Here is a 19940-nt window from a genome sequence, read left to right as displayed (position 1 = left end):
CTAAATGCCTTGGCCTTCCTCTGGGGGGAACAAAAGTTCCTCTGGTTTCTAGGTCTGGTGAATGCAAATAAAAGCTCGGGGACAGATGAGCAACATCAGCTGAAACCTCAAGTATCCAAAAAAGTTTTTAAAAACCCCCTCAAGTAAAACTCCCTGCACAGCATCCACTTCCTTCCACAGGGACATTTTGATCACCCCCTTGGCTTGCATCCAACTCAGTTCCCACAACTGCCCCAGTGAACCATCTTAGAAGCAGAGTTAATACAAAATAAGCAAAAGTGCAGCCCGTCAGTTTATTCCAGGCAGACTGTTGGGGTAAGATACTAGCTGTGTGGAGGCTCATAGCCTACTCACCATATTAAAAGAGACATGGGGCCTTTGCTTGACTCCTAACTCTCTAGCCCAATCTGTTTCACGGACTCTCCTGCACACAGCTCCAAGCTCTCATCCCCACCAGTTCCACATTCAATCACATGATCCTCCTGCTTGCAAGAGTTCTGGGTTCAAGCTCCACAATCAGGCCACACCCACCCACCCCCGGAAGCCACACATTCTAGAACTCCTCCCCACTCCGGAGTTCTGTTCCTTTGTTGTTGCTGCGGCAACACAGGGACAGGAAGCTACAGGAAGCCCAGCTGGGCCACAAGAGTGACCCACAATCGTGAGGGACGCAGCATGGAAGAACACCGGCCAGGACCACCACAACGGGGGATCCATGCGTTCTGGGTTCTAGGTCGTAACAGGTAGGCAGGACACTTTCGGTTGATGCTCATAGATGGTTCATGGTAGTTGCCAAGAACTGGGAGTGGCTCGTTTTGTTCAACAAGCAACAGGGACTTACTGTATGTCTCTCTTGCCTGTTACATCCTCCCCCTCTTAACTACCACAAGGCAACTAACCTGGAATATTTGGAACTATCTGGCAATGGTGCAGAAAGGCCCTGCTCTCTGTCTTGCCTTAGTTGGTTGTAGCTTCAGGGAAGTGGTTACTACTATCTTGGCCCATAGCTCTTCACCTTTTTGTGGATGCACATTCTTCACATAAGGGACCGGGGCATTCAAAGTGTTCCAAGAAAGTAGCACTTCACATTCCACCCACAAAATCTAGCATGACTCAATGAAGGAGGAGACAAAGTTGCTGATTAAACAAGCACACCAGCTCCACTCAAAGCCAGACATCAAGTCTGCAAGTTTTTCCAAGATGTTCCATCCATCTAGCTGAATGTTCTGCCTGCTAAGTGTTTGATGCAGGGTTGGGCAACAGCCTATTAGGAATGGGTTATTGACCTTATAGGCCAGCCTGGGAAGTTAAAGGGCGAGGGCAACATTGCATAGCTGATTTGTTCCCATGCTCATAAAGAGACAGGCTGCCTTCTTACAGAGGCCGGTTTAACCAGCAAAGGTTGATCCTGCTGCCAAAGCGAATGAAGTGTTTCGCACCAGCCACTTGCCAAAGCCAGGCTCAGCGGCACAAGCCCCATGGTAGAATTGAGCCCATTCACATGGGTGGGAAGGTAAAACTCCCAGAGCCACTTTTTGAAAAGAAACTACTGACACTTCTGCTGGACACTTCCTGCCCTTGCCTGCAACAAACGGCATCCGAGATTCAACTGGGATTTAAGTCCAGCGAGAGCAGTTCCCATCTCTGCCCCCGACAACCTCTAGGACAGTTTTTCCAACTGGGATACACCAGTGGGCCTCAGTGGCACAGCCTGCCCAGTACTTATTCCTTGCCTGCCCTGCTCTCTAGCCCTGCCAGTGCCTTTTGGTTGAACTAATGCCAGCAAGAGTCACTCCTTACATACTGAGCAAAGGTAGCCGGCAGAGAGAGGTTCGGAGGCAGGGAGGTGCCCCCCTTCTCAGGAGAAAGGGCCGGAAGTGTTAAAGGAAATTCAATAGTGAGATAGAAAGGTATTATTGATAAAATAATTAATACCCACCACTAAACCGGGAAAAGAAAGGGAAGAGGATTACAGGGGCTGCCATAGGAGGAAGTGAATGTAAAAGGACCAGAGAGGATGGATGAAAGAAATGGGCAAGGTGGTTGTTTTCTTAGGAAGTGAAAGCAGAAACTACAGGTGATGGCTAAAAATTACTTTGAGAGGCACATAGAAAGAGGGAAATAGCAAAAGACTACGCTTCTCTAATTAGAGCCCTTGGGTGAGCAAATTCTGCCTAAAATGTGGAAGCTGCATCACAGAACTCCCAGAGCAAATGCCTTTGCTTGACTTGAGAAAAGCTGAATTATGAAACTCCTTGCCACAAGGAAACCACTATGGCAAATAATCTATAGCAAATTCAATGGATTAGATACCAGCATGATGCTGGTTGTTGCCAGTTTATGCCCAACTCTGCCTCCACCTGTCTCCATTTTGTGAGACGGGCTGTGCCCCGCACCACCAGTTTGTGGCCGACAGCCCCAGTAATCTTTAGACGTCTCAAGACGGGTCTGCATGGAAAGTTTGAGAATCCTTGCTCTAGAAAATGCACAGAAGCGCATGGCTTGAATCCATCTCTTTCCTTGTCAGGACGGGAATTGGCAAAAACACACTTGGTTCCATAGATAGAGCTGTGGCACCTGGTAACTGGGTTATTTTGAGCATGCTGTCGGTTGTTCCTTTTGTCTTCAGTATTATCAGGAGAGCCAGCTGTAACTTATTGATTCCACCTATACATCTCTTCTCTGTAGTACTGTATTCAGCCTCATCTCCTCTGCTACCGGTAGTAACAAAGGCATCCTGCAAAGTATCTTCTTCAATCTTTTTTTTTTTTTTTTTTTTACTCCAGCAAGCTCCTAGTCCTTATGTTTTTAGGGATACAACAGTCTAGAATTGTGGACAGTTTCAACTGCAGGGCTCGATCATATAATCATTTCCTGTTCTGAATCCTGAAGGCAAAATTTTGAGTCACTCGGACATAAATATTAGGGTGCCCAGGGACACAGTAGTGTGGTTACTTGGGAGCAAATCTACCTGGATTGAGAGGAGGGAAAGCTGGCATTTCCTCTCAAACTCCAGCAGCACTTATTTCACGATCGATCCTGGCTCTGCTCCCCCACAAATCAAAACTAGGAGAGATGCCATTTTCCTCCAATAATATTTATTTACACGGTTCCTTCCTGCAACGTAGGAAAGGCAGGTTCGCATCACCGCCCCCCTCCCCCGGCACTGCCTCCATTGCCCCCTCCTTGTCCCCCTGCATCAGGTGCTCCAGACATCATGAGGAACAGGACAATGGGGATGATGTACATCCACTGTGGGAGAAAGAGAAAAGGTTACAGCTGAAAAGAAGTTCTCCCTCCTGTGCAATGCACCTGCCCCTTCCCAGAATTCTCCTCCTGGGCAATGGCAACAAGTGCCCCCACCACCTTCAAGATCTGACCCACCCCCATCAGCCACTTTGCCTCCGGAAGGGAGTTCACTTGAAAACCAAAACGCTATTCCGTGTTATGTATCCCTCCTTCCCCAACGGCACACAGACACTGTCCCTTTTTCCAAATCACAAGATTCCCACCACCAGGGATTAAAAATGGTTAAGTTCCCGTGTCAGCCAGTGGAAAGGGGGTTGTGCCCATGAAGAAGGAAGGACCTTCCACCAGAAAAGGGAATTTTGATTCTGCCATGCTTTGCTGGGGTGCAAGGGAGCAAGAGCCTGGCAGGACGAAAAGGACACAGAGGAAGGGCTAGACTCCTGTTTCCATAAAATGAGCCTGGCTTTCTTTTCACAAAGAGTTAGCTATCCAACCAGGGGCAGAGGCGGTGAGTTTCTTGACTCAAGCAGGGCAAGTAGTAGGTAAATGAAATCAAAACAAAATGCGGCAACAAGCTTTTGAAGGCTTTGGCTTTTCTTGGAATGTACAGTACCAGGGACTAGAAAATGGAACATCAGCCCACTGAGTTGATCGATCCACAGGTGATGAATGGGGGAAGATGCATCTATCTACCTTAAGCACCCTCCACCTTGATAGATAGCAGTGGGGTGGGAAACCCAGGGCCCTCCAGATGCTACTCCCTATAACATCCTGTAACTCCCATCACCCCTGACCATACTGCCTGGGGCTGACAGGGGTTGGAGTCCTTCATCCGGAGAGCCCAAACTTTCTCATCTGTGATACAGAGGTTGTGAGACAGAAAGAGGCTTACAGGAAAGGCGCTTTTTTGGTGGGGGGACGGTGTCCTTTCAGGGAGATATTGGCGGGGGTGTGGGAGGGAAGGAGAAAGGGGAGCACCGAAAAGTTTTAAAGGTGGTACAGAAGGAAGATGGAAGCAAGATGAGCTGAGTGTGGCTTTACTTTTGCTCAGGGCTGACGTCCTGGCTCCCGAGGGGCCGTTGCAGAGCTGGTTGCTAGGAGAAGCACTGCCCCGCCCAGAATTAAATGCCACTGCAGGGATTGGGGAGAACAGATATCAGAGTGGGGAGCAGGGATCGCCCTCCACCCTCACCCAAGAGCAGTGGTTTGACCAGATTCAGAGTCAAGCCAGCAGTCGGACTCCTTAGCTTATTCTGTATTTTTGTATGGAGGGGAGAGGAAGAGAAGGGGGGAGTTGGGCAGCTGCTCTTCCCCACCCCCACTTACGTATTTGGCAAAGAAAGATTTCTGCTCCTGTGGATTCTTGGCTTTCTGAGCCTGCTCTTGTTCCATGCGTTCAATAAACGCTGCCGTCTCTGGGCTGGGGAAGAAAGCAAAATGCCGTCAGTGGCAAAAAAGAAGAAGTCAAAGCCAGGAGAGAGGGAGAGAGAGAGGGAGAGGAGGGAGCTGCAAATCCTCATGCTGCTGCTAAAAATAAATGGAATATTATTACAACATGTGATATGCCCAACACATTTCAATACAATTTTCTCCATGGACCAAGTAATAATATTAATAATACACTAAGCAATGTTCTGCAGTTCCTCCCCTCATTTACACAAGGTATCTAAGCAAGTGTCTGCCACCACCACATCTTGTGGCAGTGAGTTCCATGCATTCGTTACCTACTTCGCGGCCTACCAGAACCCCTGCTGCCAGCCCTGCCTAACTGCACACAAGAAACTCACACAGCTGCTGGTATGGGCTGCTGGAGGAGGACTGTTGTATTGAAGAGCTCCAGGTCCACATCTTCCACCTCAGCCCCATGGCAGGAACTGGGCATGGTGACAATGGAGAGGCCAATGATGTTGCCAGCGACATCCGTGTGAACAGTCAGCCTGTCTGACAGATGAGACTCCACCATGGAGCACTGCAAGGAAGGGGAAGACAGACAGAAGTTGTTGACCATCTTACCCTTTTCTCCAACGCGAACAAGCAATGGGACGCAAGCTGGCCTTCCTCGGCTCAGCTAAAAAAAAACACCGGTGGTGAGTAAATGGAGCCCACAACAGGCAATGCTCTGTCCAGAGACAGACTCATTTTGAACTTGACCACTGTCTTCCTACGTTCTGCCTGTTTCTTAAGATTAGAGGATAATAATGATCAAACCCCAAGTGCATGTAGGAATTGGGTTCTTGGTAGCTGTGCTAACAAGGGAGGAGTTCCTTTCTTCCGGAGCCTAATAGCCCCCTAGCGTCTTTAGGAAGCATCATAGACAAGTTTCTAACTAAGGAACCAAGCCAATGTTTCCCCACATTTCTGGCTCTCCTCCTCTCAAACCCCAAAATGATACATGTACCCTCAACCACTTTCAAAGCGGTCATGTGCCTAGGCTAGATACTTATTTAGCAAGTTTTCAGACTGCTCTTCATTAAAACAATTCCAAGGCGGGATACAGTGTAAAATGTAAACACGCAGTACACAATGAAAACAAGTACAGAAAACCTGTAAAACAATAAACTCATCATCACATACAATAATTCAATGGGGCAAAGAGGGGCAGGCTACGCAACTCCACATCCAGTGTGGCCAAAGGCCTGAGTGAAACTGTTTTCTTGCCTGGCACTGAAGGCCCATCAGGGTTTGTGCCGGTGCAATCTGTGAAGGGAGGGGACTCCACAATTGAGTGTCAATATTGAGAATGCCCTCTCACATATTGCCTACAGTGCTGCTAAAAAGCCACCTCTACATGACTGTAAAGTCCAGGCAGGTATATATGGGAGCAAGAAATCCACCCATTTGCAGGTGTTCTGGCAAAGAGGTCATGACGGTCCAAGATGCTGGGCAGAATTCAGCTTCTCCAGATGCAGAAATGTAGGACCCCTGCCCAGGGTTCCCCATGAATGGGACTCACCGCTCGGATGAAAGAAGTGACGTATTCAATTCCAGCCTCCTCCATGCTGCCCAGGGGCCGTCGTGGGATCCGCACGCGGTACAACCCACCCTCTGTTGCCACTTCCTGGGGTTTGTGGAGAAGAGACACATAAGTAGAAAGGAGGCACAATGCGCCCAACTCCACCAAATCCCACCCCAGCTAAAGGAACCATATCCAAGGCTGCACAATGAAAACTCAATGGTACTGGAATACATTTGATTACTTTTGCATGGCTTATTTTGCTTTCAGATAGTAATCTGGAACCTTTAAAAACATACAGAAGAAAATAGCGGAAAGGTGAAGTGTTTACAAACTTCTATCAGGAGAGGTAGAAATTTGCTCCTTTAAAAAAATGATCCTTAGGATGCTACAATTCTGTTTCAGAGGCACAGTCACCATAAAAAAATGTAGCACAAACTTCAACAACTGGGAAACACTGGCCTGCGAGTGCTCCAATTGGAAAACAGCCTTTACCAAAGGTGTCACGGGCTTTGAAGATGCTCAAACTCAGGACGAAAGGGAGAAACACGCTAAGAGGAAGGCACACTTGGCAAACCCTCACTGTGATCAACCCCCGCCCGGAAACCTATGTCCCCACTGTGGAAGGATGTGTGTATCCAGAACTGGCCTCCACAGTCACTTACGGACACACTGTTAAAACCGTGTTCATGGAAGACAATCTTACTTGGCTACAAGCGATCGTCAAAGAAGACAACACACACTATCCTGCTGGTAGCTGGCAGATGTATGGCACACAGCACATACTCCAAGTGCAGCATCACCAAAGTCCCCCTTCCATCCATGACTCACCTTCACGAGAAGAAAGTCGCCCTCTTTCAAAGTGCCCCTTAGCTAACTGAGACTGCTTCTCCTGGTGAAGGCAAGGCTTCTCCTCTTCCCCCCACACTCACCCTGAGTTTGTTGCGCTCTTCCTCAGACAACTGTTTCTGGCTTAGTGAGAGGCTGGAGTCAGGGCCCACACTCCACAAGAGGGTGCCCCGCTTTTTGAACCGGATGCTGTCATCTGCAAGAGAAAGAAAATCCCATAGGGCCCTGGATCATGGTCAAACTCCGGTAGGATGAATCCAATGCCTCTTTCTATGTATACCTCCTGACCAGCAAGGCCCAAATCTGGAGATCCCAAGAGTCTTAGTTCCAGCTAGACCTCCCACCAGAAATCCACTGGTGCGACACATCTCTGTCCCTTTACTCACGAGCACGTACAACAATCAAGCCAAGCCCTACCAACACAAAAATGAGAGCCAGTGTGGTGTAGTGGTTAAGAGCAGTAGACTTGTAATCTGGGGAACCGGGTTTGCGTCTCTGCTCCTCCACATGCAGCTGCTGGGTGACCTTGGGCTAGTAACACTTCTTTGAAGTCTCTCAGCCCCACTCACTTCACAGAGTGTTTGTTGTGGGGGAGGAAGGGAAAGGAGAATGTTAGCCGCTTTGAGACTCCTTCGGGTAGTGATAAAGTGGGATATCAAATCCAAACCCTTCTTCTTCTTCATCTAGACCCCAGTGTAGCACAAAAAGAGAACAGGTGTGCACAGAAGAGTTTACATAGGCACTGTTGAAGACTGAAACAAGAAATTGCTTGGTGGGTTTTAAAATACGTATTTTTAAGGAACTTCTATTTTTTGGAAGACAAATGTAGTCAAAAATTCTTGGGCGAAAGTAGACACGTGAATGTGCTGGACAGCTACAGAAGGACTCTTTTTTAATCCTTCCTTCAATGCAGCAGTTGCCCCAATTGAGGGCAGGGGTGCTTCACTTCACCTTTCCCAGGAACTGGGAACAGAATAGAGGGGACAGGGCTTCCCCTCCTCTCAGCTAGTCTGGAAAACTTACAGTGCTTTCCAGTGACAGTGCTGCTGGGGGAAATGGAATGGACAAGGGCCAGGGTTTTGCAAGAGTGCACGGAGGAGGAAAGTTATGATTTATGCTTTCATGGACTAGAGCCCACATTCTGAAGGAGAAGGCCTTCTCAAGTCTCACTTGTCATTCCCAGGGCAAAATCCATCTACAAAGTTATCTCTTCCCCTTCTGCTTCACATACAACATTAGGGGTGACTTACACCCCACATCGCCTCTGGCAGGAGATAAAATCCAAACTTGTATCTGGGAGGGGCACAACAGCAAGAGCAGCAGCAACAGCAACATTAACAACAACAGTGATGTGGGGTGCTTCATTTTTTCATAGATCCCCCCCCCCCCCTGTTTCATAAGTTCATTAGTATTAGTGAACTGATGCCAACTGCAAATACATCAGGCAAGCCTGGCAGTTTCAAAACTTTTAGCTATGTTTACAAGTAAAATAAGCATACTAAATCAAATCATTTTCTGGGATATCAAAGTAAACTGAAAATTCCCCGATGAATATTACCTCATGCAAATTAGGGAAATTCTCCTGAAAACCCACATTAACAAACAAAATGCACCCTTCCTGAACCCAGTAGGGCCACCAGACGAGGAATCTCATAATTATGCAATGCCAAGCCCCCATTATCACAAAATATCCAAGGTGAGTCACATACATACAACTGCACACAAATGAAAAATCCCCGCATTTATGAACACATTTATGAACACATGGAACGGACTCTCAGGAGGCTGTAGACTCTCCTTCATCAGAGGTTTTTAAGCAGAAGTTATAATAATAATAATAATAATTTATTATTTATACCCCGCCCATCTGGCCGGGTCTCCCCAGCCACTCTGGGCGGCCTCCAACAAATACCAAAATACAGTACAGAGTCACAAATTAAAAACTTCCCTAAACAGGGCTGCCTTCAGGTATTTTCTAAATGACAGGTAGTTGTTTATCTCTCTAACTCCTGATGGGAGGGCGCTGGATGGCCATCTGTCATGGATGCTTCAGTTGAGATTCCTGCATTGCAGGGGGTTGGGCTAGATGACCCTTGGGGTCCCCTCCAACTCTACAATTCTATGATTATACAATATAGACATTCAGCTGAGCATGCGCAGGTTGTGGATGAGCCTGATGCCATGAACCTTCACTCACCCTGGGTATGTTGCCTAATCAGGCTTCACAAACCCTTGGGTCCATCCCTACCCCATCGACTCACCCAACTCAAATGAATGCTCCAGCTGCAGGTTCAGTCCACAGGCCTCAGCATCACGGGCCTCACCTGGCTGGAAGGAAGAAAGGCAGATCATAGACTGATTCCGATATTCTTTCGGCTTCTATCCCCATCCTCTGCTGTGCCCCTGTTCTTTCCCATATCCCACATGTGTAACTACGGTATTTAACAGGCCTGGCAGCTATTTTCTTAAAGAGCACGCTGTTGATTGCCATGAAGCAAATACAACAGAGCTTCTCTCTGCCAGTATACGCAGCATGTTTTGCTTGGGAACAGACTCTCATAGATTTGGTGGCATACACTGATTACAAAATACTGATACTTTCATTTTGGGTGAAAACAATGGGCAATGCCAGAAAAAGTAGACTTATGACATGTAAAGACTAACTGATTCATTGTAACATAAACTTTTTTAGACTGGAGCTCACTTCAGATGCATAAAATGCCACTTGAGGCGTTATAGTGTGTATGCAACAGGTTTTCCACCCGTTTGAAGTGTCATGCAGGAAGTATGGCACAGGCTTTATTAGGTAACACTTGTGCTAAGTGCAAAGAAAAACACCTTATTATTCTGTAGCCCCACACCAGCCAGTTCAAGTCACTGGAAATTCACCTGTCTCAACTTGGTGATGCCAACCACACCCTGTGGAACTCATGCTGGAGCAGTTGCCTCATTTCTAATCAGGAGCTCATTAGGTCTGAAGAGGAGAAAGTGGACAAGAGAGGCTGTTTTCCCTCTCTCAGAGCACTTGAATCAGACACACAAGTTTCTCAAGCCTTCCGACAAAGCTGAACGCTAGGAGTTTCAGGATGGGCAAAACAATGTATTTCCTCAGAAAGAAGAAAGCTAAAACCTCTGGAACTCACTGCCACAAGACACTGCAAGAGTCACAACCTGGCACAGATCAAAACGTGGGGCAGGGCTAGACAAATTCATGGAAGATAAGGCTACTAGTCATTATGGATCTATGCTACCTCCAGGATCAGTCTGTGTATACACTATACATGTAAAGCACCCCATGCTTTACAATGAGAACTGTAGTTTAAGGGTGCTGTAAGTTAAGAAAACTAAAGTTCCCAGGATTCTTTGGGGTGCGTGCAGGGGAAATGTACGTGGAGCGTATGCAACTCTGAGAGGGCCGCTGCCCGTGTCCTGTCCATGGGGCTTCTCTGGAGCCCCGGGCCGGCCACCGTACGAAGCCAAAAGCAGGACTAAGCAGGCTTCTCCTCTGACCCGGCAGAAGCTCTTGAATACTAATCAGCCGGTCTCCCGGCAGCCAATCCCCGCTCGGCCCTCATTGCATATTAATTAACCGCCCCTCGCCCCCTCAGGCGACTCACTCTGAAGCCCGACTCCCCCCGGCAGCTCCCGGCTCCGGCGGCCCGGGCGATGAACGGCGACGACAGCAGGAGGAGGAGGGCGAGGAAAAGCGGGAGAGAGCGGCGAGAGGGCCTTCCAGCGGCCCCCACGGCAGCCATTGCTCCCTTTTTCCCCTGTCACGTGACGGAGCGGGCCGCAAGGCACTATGGGCGGAGGAGCAGGCGTGGGTTAACCGAGGCGTCTCGGCGAGGCGAAACGAGCCAATCGGAGGCCGCCGAAGGTTTGGCTCGCGCGTGCGTGCGCAGGGGCAAGACCTCCTCCCCTGATCGCTGCACGGTTCAAAAAAAAAGGCGGGAGGCTCGCCTGCCAATAAATGTGCACTAGTTAGGCTGCGATCCTATTGACTTGAAGCCAGTGCCGGATTTACAAGCTAAACAAGCTATAGTTTAGGGCCCCACTCTCTTGGGGACTCCCCCCCAAAAAATTAAGGGGGGGACATTTGTTTTTATTTATTTTTCATGCTGCAGAAGATACATTTTCAGAAAACAGTTGTTAACAACAGTATATAACATATAACTTGACCTGATAAAGTTAAGACTTTTGCCATGTTATGTCATAAAGTTTCATTTGATTGGTCTAAAAGATCACACTACATTTTCCCATGAGTGTCGGGTGGATTATATTGCCGCAGTCTGAACAATGTATGTGTTCAATAAACATTTGCCATATGTTATAAAACGAATAGGAATTGTGTTTGCCCTTTGCCACTCTGACCTGACATGTTAATTTCTCAGCCAGTGCTATTGACCATTAGGCCTGGGCAATGTATCGATATATCACCCAGGACCGGCTTGAGGGCCAGAGTGAAATGATGCCTTCACTGGACAGTATATCACAGGTGGGGCTTGCCTGCACCTGACTCCCTCCATTGCCAGCACCCGACATGTGGAAAGAGGAATAAGTTGCATCGGCCCTGGCCATAGCTGTCAACGCTCCATGCTGTTTCCCAATGCTATAATAAGGGAATTTCCCACAAAAAAGGCAAAGGTTGACAGCTATGGCCCTGGCCACACAAATCCCCAGGGCGAAACTACCACTGCTCCTGCCAAGGGAGCTGAGGCAGTTTCACTCCGGCGTCTCAGAGGACCGGGGATGATGCAGCTTGTTCCTCCATCTGCTTTGTATATGTACAGTGGTACCTCTTGCTGGGAACCCAGGTGGCGCTGTGGGTTAACCACAGAGTCTAGGGCTTGCTGATCAGAAGGTCAGCGGTTCGAATCCCTGCAACGGGGTGCGCTCAAGTTGCTCGGTCCCAGCTCCTGCCCACCTAGCAGTTCAAAAGCACGTCAAAGTGCAAGTAGATAAATAGGGACCGCTCCGGCGGGAAGGTAAACGGCGTTTCCGTGTGCTGATCTGGTTTGCCAGAAGCGGCTTCGTCATGCTAGCCACATGACCCGGAAGATGTACGCCAACTCCCTCAGCCATTAACATGAGATGAGCGCCGCAACCCCAGAGTCGGACACGACTGGACCTAATGGTCAGGGGTCCCTTTACCTTTTTACCTCTGGTTATGTACTTAATTCGTTCCGGAGGTCTGTTCTTAACCTGAAACTGTTCTTAACCTGAGGTACCACTTTAGCTAATGGGACCTCCCTCTGCAGCAGCGCCTCCAGAGCACGATCTCTGTTCTTGTCCTGAAGCAAAGTTCTTAACCTGAAGCGTGATTTCTGGGTTAGCAGAGTCTGTAACCTGAAGCATATGTAACCTGAAGCGTATGTAACCCGAGGTACCACAGTATCACAATGTTTGGCTGGTGATACATTGCAATGTTGAAAAGCTGACATTGTTGTTTCCCATTTTTCTTTTGTGACCAGAATAGGATTTCTTTTCTTTCTTTTCTTTTTTTTTTAAATTTTCTGTTTCACATTTTAGAATATTAATTGAAACAACCTTAAAATATCAATGACATCCCTTCTTCTCTTTCCATGGTTCATTCTGCATAACATAAATCCCTGCATATTTTACACAAACTAAACCATTCAGTATTCCATTATTACATCCATCAAAACTCATTTACACTGTTGAATTTATCTTAATGCTGCTAACGTTTTCAAGTGTACACCATTCCCCCCCCCCAATATATTCAGTAAACATTTTCCACTCTTCTTTAAACGTATGTTCTTCTTGTTCTCTTATTCTATATGTTAGGTCCGCAAGCTGTGCATATTTCATCAGTTTCAGTTGCCATTCATCTTTAGTTGGGACCTCGCTCGTTTTCCATTTTGGGGCTAACAAAACATGAGCCAAAGTTGTGGCATACATAAATAACCTTTTTTGACACCTGGGAATTTCCGTCTGAATCATCCCCAACCAAAAGGACTCTGGTTTTTTTGTAATAGTACTTTTAAACATTAAAAATAAAACCAGAATAGGATTTCTTGGCACTTTCAGACTTTCCCCCCATGTCCTCCTCCTTCTCCAAACAGGTTCTAGGCTGCAGTAGCCCGGACCGCTTTTGTGCCCACTGGATGTCCCAAGTTTTGGAATGGGAGACCTGCAGAGGTGCCTAGCTACCGGGGAATATGGCATGCTGAAGGATTGTCCCCTGTTTGAAAGCAATTTCATGCAGGTAAGTTCGGTACTTGACTTGCAGTGGAGACTTCCCCATTAGAGCAAACTGCCCCAAGCAATCCAGGTCTGCCATCAGTCAACTTCCACCTGCCTGCCTTCATACTTAACAACCAATGCAGTTGGTGGCCCAGGCTGTCAGCTCTCAGGGCTGCCCTTGAAGAATTCAGCAGGGGGGGGGGACAAAGCAAATTACTTGGTTCCACTTTCTGTTGGCCTCCCTATTTTCCACCCCAGCAAACACCACTGATATAACCCTGGCAGGCCCACTTGACTAAAACAAGCTTAGTCAGATGTGTTGCAGTTGGTTCATCAACCAATTCAATCTACATAAATACAGGTGAAACTCGAAAAATTAGAATATCGTGGAAAGGTTCATTTCTTTGAGTGATTCAACTGAACAGGTGAAACTAATATATGAGATAGACTCATGACATGCAAAGCGAGATATGTCAAGCCTTTATTTGTTATAATTGTGGTGATTATGGCGTACAGCTGGTGAGAACCCCAACTTAACAATTTCAGCTTTGGGGTTTCCATCAGCTGCACGCCATAATCATCACAATTATAACAAGCAAAGGCTTGACATATCTCGCTTTGCATGTCATGAGTTTATCTCATATATTAAACTCCAGTAGCTAATGAAAACAACTGCTTACATAAATGGACTTTCCCACGATATTCTAATTTTTCGAGTTTCACCTGTATGTGTAGGATTGCAATACAGGCTGGGTGATGGCACTTTCCCTCTCCGCAACGTATTTTATGATCTTCCGGATTATAATGATGGATTATAAATACATAAAATTCATAAATACATCATGTGGTTTTTAAAAAAAAGTTACTCTGAGAATAAGATGGAGAAAAAGAAGGTATGTAATAATTATAATATGCAGCAGTAATAGATAATTTGAGGAAGCCACAGAAGGGTGGAAGGGAAGTCGATGACCATGGGAAAGTATATCTGAAAATGTTTGACTAATTGTCTTCTGTTTTTGGAGCTCACCCTATAGTCGCCTTTGACTGGACTTAACCATCCAGGGGTCATTTACCTTTACCTTATTTTTTGGAAAATTTAGAATTTATTTTTTTTAAGCGTCTGCATCACCCAGGAGATTGCAGCCGCAGAGATAAGAAAAGAGGAGCCACTCTGTTGTCAAGAGAGGTCACTTCCTGGTTCGCATAGAGAAATGTTGCACCAGCCTAACAGTTTTGCACTCATGGCAACCATCCCTATGCTCCCCGCTCCCCATACACATTGCACCACCGGGTTTCCTCACCCCTGTTTTAGCTGGTACCAAGTGTTTGGGGAATTCCCTGAAGTTTGGGAGGACCAGGTGTGTATTTTCCTTGCTTTTAATGGTCCTGATGTGAATGCCGTCCCAAGATGTTATTTAGTGACAGTTGCTGTGAAGGCATGAGAAAGGGAGTCTCTCTCTTCCCAGGTTACCAAGACAGGAGACATAGCCAACAGGGTCACTGTGGGCATTGCTGCCACCAGCCCAAGCCTGGAGCTGCCAGATCTCATGCTCCTGGCCCGACCCGGCTCATGCTTAACAGGGCAGTTCCAGTGTGAGTGTCCCGATCCTGAAGCATCGCCAGGCCCCGACGATGAGCTGCAGCTCTTTGGGTAAGTCCCTTTCTCAGCATCCTCAGCACTTACCGCCCAGTCCTGCAGCATCCCTACGACTCGGAGGTAAGCCCCACAGGTTCCAGTGGGTCTTGCTTTTAAGGCAGTGTGTTCTGTTTTCAAGCCTGTGTTCCTAGGGTTGCCGCCTTAAATCGTGGCGTAGGAGGTCTGGAGTCTCAAGGCTGCCTGGAAGTTTTGCTTCCAGATTATGTAATCCTACCTGCTTACCAGTGGGACGCGGGTGGCGTTGTGGGTTAAACCACAGAGCCTAGGGCTTGCCGATCAGAACGTCGGCGGTTCGAATCCCCGCAATGACGGGGTGAGCTCCCGTTGCTCGGTCCCTGCTGCTGCCAACCTAGCAGTTCGAAAACACACCAGTGCAAGTAGATAAATAGGTACCGCTCCGGCGGGAAGGTAAACGGCGTTTCCGTGCACTTCTCTGGTTCGGCAGAAGCGGTTTTGACATGCTGGCCACGACCTGGAAGCTGTCTGCGGACAAACGCCGGCTCCCTCGGCCAATAAAGTGAGATGAGCGCCACAACCCCAGAGTCGTCTGCGACTGGACCTAACGGTCAGGAGTCCCTTTACCTTTACCCACTTACCATAGACCAGGAATGGGGAACCTGTGGCCTGCCTGATGAGTCCCAGCATAACCTAGTCGCAGCTTAGGACTTCAGTACTTACAGCTGCCTCTCCCCAGAGACCCTGTGCTTGTCATCTGTGTTCCCCCCACTCTCCGAGAGGCTCAGAGGGTGGCCTTTTCTGTGGTGGCTCCCTGTCTGTGGAATGCGGTCCTCAGAGAGGCTCACCTGGCGACATCATTACATGTCTTTAGGCGCCTGCCAGGCAAAAGCATTCCTTTTTACCCAGGCCTTTGGCCATTAAATAATCTATGGCCTGTTAAATGTGGGGCAGGTGTCTGTTATTGTAATAATAGTAGTAACGGTAGTAGTAGTAGTAGTAGTAATAATAATAATAATAATAAATTTTCTTTATATGCCACCCATCTGATTGGGTTGGCCCAGCCACTCTAGACAGCTCCCAACCAAAACAAAAAGTAAAAAATAAGAGTAATAGCAAAAAAGGAATATTAAAAATAAATAATAGTTTTTAAAAGTAAAAAATAAATAAATTCTATTTTATTAGTACTGTATGCTGCCTGTTATTAAGGTCTGTATTATGTTGTTATTATAATGCTCCATAAAATATGTTCTTAATGTGGTACACTGCCCTGGGATCTTTTAATAAAGGGTGGTATATAAATCGAATAAATAAATAACTAAAATAAATAGTCATTGGCTATGCTGCCTGGGGCTGATGGGAGTTTTAGTCCAACCACATTTGGAGGACCACAAGTTCCTACGGTATCACTGCTTTAGATAGACAGAGCCTGGTTCCAATGATGTGTCAGGACCCTCTGCACATGCTCAAAGTAATTCTCCAGTCTGTCACACTGATGTCAGTGGCCCTTTTGTGCCATAGGAGGGTCTTAGGGAGCAGGTGTCTCACCCTACCTTCTCCTGTAGGGACGCGGGTGGCACTGTGGTCTAAACCACTGAGCCTCTTGGGCTTGCTGATCGGAAGGTTGGCGGTTCGAATCCCCATGACAGGCTGAGCTCCCGTTGTTCTGTCCCAGCTCTTGCCAACCTAGCAGTTCGAAAGCATGCCAGTGCAAGTAGATAAATAGGTACCACTGTGGCGGGAAGGTACACGGCGTTTCTGTGCGCTCTGGTTTCTGTCAGGGTGTTCCATTGCACCAGAAGCGGTTTAGTCCTGCTGGCCACATGACCCAGAAAGCTGTCTGTGGACAAACACCGGCACCCTTGGCCTGAAAGTGAGATGAGCGCCGCAACCCCATAGTCACCTTTGACTGGACTTAGCCGTCCAGGGGTCCTTTACCCTTTACTACCTTCTCCTGATGAGCACACTTCCATCTCCTCCGCCAGGCTTCTGCCCTTGAAGTTTGTCCGGATCTACATCCACGACGAGACGCGATACCAGCTCAAAATCCGCCTGGCCAACGGCCGCACCTTTTACCTGCAACTTCTGGCACACCCCCTCAAACAAGAGCATGTCTTTGGGCAGTGGGTACGACTGCTCTACCGCTTGCGCTTCCACCAATCTGACGCTCCAGTCGGTTATGAGCAGGTGAACAACCAGCAGAACCGGAGGTCCAGCAGACAACAGTAGGTGAGTCTTGGCTCGCTTCCCAAAGAAGCGGACGGATCCCTGGCTCCTGATTCACCAGGTGCACCAAATAACGAGGAAGCATCCAGATTCCTGGGGATGATGGTGCATCAGGGGAGAGAGTAGAGGAGGGCAGTGGCTGCTCCTTTGGGCAGAAGGTGGCATGTGTGCAGAAAGTCTACTGCCAACAACAAACCTGGGAGTGCATACCCTCCAACACTTCTCTGAAATGGAGGCATCCTATTTAATAATAATAATAATAATAATAATAATAATAATAATAATAATAATACCCCACTTATCTGACTGGTACTCTGGGCAGCTTCCAACATATATAAAACATAATAAAACACTAAACATTTTAAAAAAAAACCTTCCCCATGCCTTCAGATGTCTTCTACAGGTTGGATAGTTATCGCCTTGGCTTGGAGGGTCGTGTAGCTCCATATCCTCCAACATTTCTCCAATGAAAATAGGGATGTTCCTATAGAAAAGTGGGATGTTGCAGAAATTGGGACCGTTTCTGTAAATCCGAGATTGTCCCTGGAAAATGGGGGCACTTGGAGGGTCTGGGAGTGGCTATGTTCACATCCGCACCTGACATTTAAAGCACTCCTATACCACTTCCCCCAAGGAATCCTGGGAGCTGCTGTTTGTTAAGGATGCTGAGAGTAACTAGAAGACCCTTCAGTTACAATTCCCAGCACCCTTAGGAAACGGTGATAAACTACACTTCCCAGGACTCTTTGGGGAAGCCATGACAGAAGAGTGTGTTAGAATCGCTGCAGTGTGGTTGTGACCACTCTGGAGAACCAGTTGATAAAGCTTCCAAGTTCTGAGGCCCAGCAAACCATAGGCCTTGGTCAGGCAGTCAACAAAGGATTGCCAGGCCTAGGAGTGTTAGTTTCTGGGGAATTTTGACTCCTCAAGTGCATTTTAGGATGCTCGCTATCATTTGTCTGCCTCCTACATCTCCATCTCCCCCCTCCTCTGTTTTCCTTTGTGCTTTGTATCAGGAGGAAAAGAAAGCGTGTTCTCCAGGTGAGGAAGAAGACAATGACTCTTGGGGAAACCAAGGATTTCTTTTATCTGTCCCCCGAAACTAATGCAGAAGAAGGTCCCCCTCCCTGGCAGGCTGCCTGGCCTTGGACACCGTTCCTCCTCACGTGAAGCCGTCGCAATGCGCCCAAGGAGGAGACCGCATCCCCGTTTCTTCCCCCCTCACACACACACACAATAAAACCAGTGAACACAAATGCTGTCTACTCGGCTGATCTTTGGCCGTTCCATCCCCTCAGACCGGCCTCAAAACTCAATTATGGATCCCCCTTCTGCAGCTGTGCCCTGCCAAACAACTTTAGTCACTGCTCCCCTTTCCAAAACAACTCCCTGAAAACCAGAGGGACAAGAGACACACACAGGTTATCCCATCAAGGTCACTTTATTGACACAACAACTGACCAGACAGGCACACGGACAGATACAGGGGTGGGTTAGCTGGTCTGTGGTAGCTTCCTTCTATCCAAGCATGATATGTGTGGCTTCTTCAGTGGGGTGGGGAGGTGAACATGCCTCAATCCCCTTCCCCATTTAGCATCTGCACGAGGTGGGAAGGGACACCGTGGAGGGGGGGTGATCGTAAGCTGTGTGGAAAAGAGCAGAGCAGGAATTAACACCATTGGCTAGTGGGTAGAGCAAGGCAAACAGATTCATCCAGGTACACACACTCAAGCAATCCCCCTCCATTTTCAAAGCAAAGCTTCTGTGCACAGTTCCTGCACATTCGGTCTTGCTTCGGACCACGAGGCTGTTCCCGCCAACCAGGTCCGACACGAAACATACACAGCTCTCTCCCTCTCCACCCCGACCCAAATTCTAGTCACCCAGCAACTCTGACCCAGACCTGCTACAGCCCCCATCAAAAGGCTGCTGCTTCATCCACCCTCCAAATTGCAGTTGTTTCCGGATTTATAAAGGAATTCCGTTTTCTGCCTTGAAATCCAAATAACTGCATGTTCCTCTCCACCCAGCATGGTGTGTTCCGTGTTACTCACCTCTTCCAGGTGTTTGGCAGTTGTGGCAATAAGATTACTGTGGCGCTGTGGAGGGAGAAGAGAGGAGAGGAACAAGAGAATCAAGGAAGGGTTTTGGTGGGCACACTTTTACTCTGTGTGAATGAGAAGGCATTGTGTTTTCCACTTCCACCACCAATCCCATTCGCTTATGCATGCATGTGGGAAATAAGTATGGGGTCCTCCTTTCTGCACTTCTGAGCAAACATCTTCCTGTAGAGGCTGTTGAACTTCAACTCCCATCAGCCAACAGACATGGATGATGGGAGCTAAAGCCCAGGAACATCTGAAGCAGTGCTGTCAAGTATCCCGTTTTCCCCGGGATTCTCCCTTATTTCAAGCAGTTTCCCGCTGCTCTCCCTTATTTTTTATTTCCCTTAAATTTCCCATTTTTAATGGAAGCAGCTCCTCCCCTGCTGGCCAGGGACTGGGTGGAAAGACCTCGCCTACTTGGAGAGAAATGCCTCAGCCCTCAAAGCAAGTGGGAGCCGTTTCCAGTGCTTACAGGGGCGTGTATTCCTCCCCCTGCATCAGCCCCTATCCGTTGCCGCCAAGCCCCTCAGCCGGCCAATAGGGCTAGCTGGTGGGCGGAGCCTGGCTGCCTTTGAGCAGCTGCTGCTTCCTGTCCTGTTTTGATGGGATCAGACAAGAAGACAATGGGGCTCCATCACGCGGAACATGTGGCTGCCCTCCTCTTTGCTGGCTGCCCTCCTCCTTGCTCCGCTCCAAGCCCGAGCCCACTTGGAGTTTACATTGCTGCTCCGCCCACTTTTGC

The 19940-nt window shown here is 48.0% G+C and overlaps 3 protein-coding genes across 6 annotated transcripts in view; 1 reads left to right on the top strand and 2 right to left on the bottom strand.

The window, feature by feature from the left end:
• Nucleotides 1-602: 602 nt before the first annotated feature.
• FAM71E1 (family with sequence similarity 71 member E1) lies at nucleotides 603-18319 on the top strand. Of its 3 annotated transcripts, none has more exons than XM_033169003.1 (5): nucleotides 603-743; nucleotides 13135-13277; nucleotides 14722-14906; nucleotides 16853-17096; nucleotides 18113-18319. In XM_033169003.1, exons 2-4 carry the CDS (start codon nucleotides 13194-13196, stop codon nucleotides 17094-17096), a joined length of 513 nt encoding a protein of 170 aa, XP_033024894.1. In that variant the 5' UTR covers nucleotides 603-743; nucleotides 13135-13193; the 3' UTR covers nucleotides 18113-18319. The 3 variants fall into 3 exon arrangements, with proteins under 3 accessions (XP_033024894.1, XP_033024893.1, XP_033024895.1); XM_033169002.1 differs by having other exon boundaries at nucleotides 18110-18319; XM_033169004.1 differs by lacking the exon at nucleotides 603-743 and adding an exon at nucleotides 10859-10928 and having other exon boundaries at nucleotides 18110-18319.
• EMC10 (ER membrane protein complex subunit 10) lies at nucleotides 3126-10821 on the bottom strand. Of its 2 annotated transcripts, XM_033169001.1 has the most exons (8): nucleotides 10669-10821; nucleotides 9313-9379; nucleotides 7135-7247; nucleotides 6203-6307; nucleotides 5037-5218; nucleotides 4576-4669; nucleotides 4291-4380; nucleotides 3150-3252 (listed from the first exon to the last, which is right to left on the bottom strand). In XM_033169001.1, exons 1-7 carry the CDS (start codon nucleotides 10804-10806, stop codon nucleotides 4297-4299), a joined length of 783 nt encoding a protein of 260 aa, XP_033024892.1. In that variant the 5' UTR covers nucleotides 10807-10821; the 3' UTR covers nucleotides 3150-3252; nucleotides 4291-4296. The 2 variants fall into 2 exon arrangements, with proteins under 2 accessions (XP_033024891.1, XP_033024892.1); XM_033169000.1 differs by lacking the exon at nucleotides 4291-4380 and having other exon boundaries at nucleotides 3126-3252.
• A 193-nt stretch (nucleotides 18320-18512) lies between the features above and the next one.
• Nucleotides 18513-19940, bottom strand: part of MYBPC2 (myosin binding protein C2) — a 64256-nt gene continuing 62828 nt past the window's right edge. The window contains exons 29-30 of the mRNA XM_033168999.1: nucleotides 19148-19192; nucleotides 18513-18736 (exon numbers count right to left, since the gene is read on the bottom strand). Of these exons, the coding sequence (XP_033024890.1) occupies nucleotides 19182-19192 (11 nt within the window). The 3' untranslated portion in view covers nucleotides 18513-18736; nucleotides 19148-19181. The remainder of the gene's footprint in view (nucleotides 18737-19147; nucleotides 19193-19940) is intronic.

Source organism: Lacerta agilis, chromosome 14, assembly GCF_009819535.1.
Source record: "Lacerta agilis isolate rLacAgi1 chromosome 14, rLacAgi1.pri, whole genome shotgun sequence".
Lineage (NCBI taxonomy): Eukaryota > Metazoa > Chordata > Lepidosauria > Squamata > Lacertidae > Lacerta > Lacerta agilis.
This window is presented reverse-complemented; position numbering and strand designations above follow the sequence as displayed.

Coding starts and splice junctions, on each gene's coding strand:
- EMC10 (XM_033169000.1), bottom strand. CDS start 10,806: ATGGCTGCCGTGGGGGCCGCTGGAAGGCCCTCTCGCCGCTCTCTCCCG. Junction 9,380..10,668: donor GGGGGGAGTCGGGCTTCAGA/GTGAGTCGCCTG, acceptor TCTTCCTTCCAG/CCAGGTGAGGCCCGTGATGC. Junction 6,308..7,134: donor AAGAGCGCAACAAACTCAGG/GTGAGTGTGGGG, acceptor CACAAACCCCAG/GAAGTGGCAACAGAGGGTGG.
- FAM71E1 (XM_033169003.1), top strand. CDS start 13,194: ATGGGAGACCTGCAGAGGTGCCTAGCTACCGGGGAATATGGCATGCTG. Junction 13,278..14,721: donor TTGAAAGCAATTTCATGCAG/GTAAGTTCGGTA, acceptor CTCTCTTCCCAG/GTTACCAAGACAGGAGACAT. Junction 14,907..16,852: donor GATGAGCTGCAGCTCTTTGG/GTAAGTCCCTTT, acceptor CTCCTCCGCCAG/GCTTCTGCCCTTGAAGTTTG.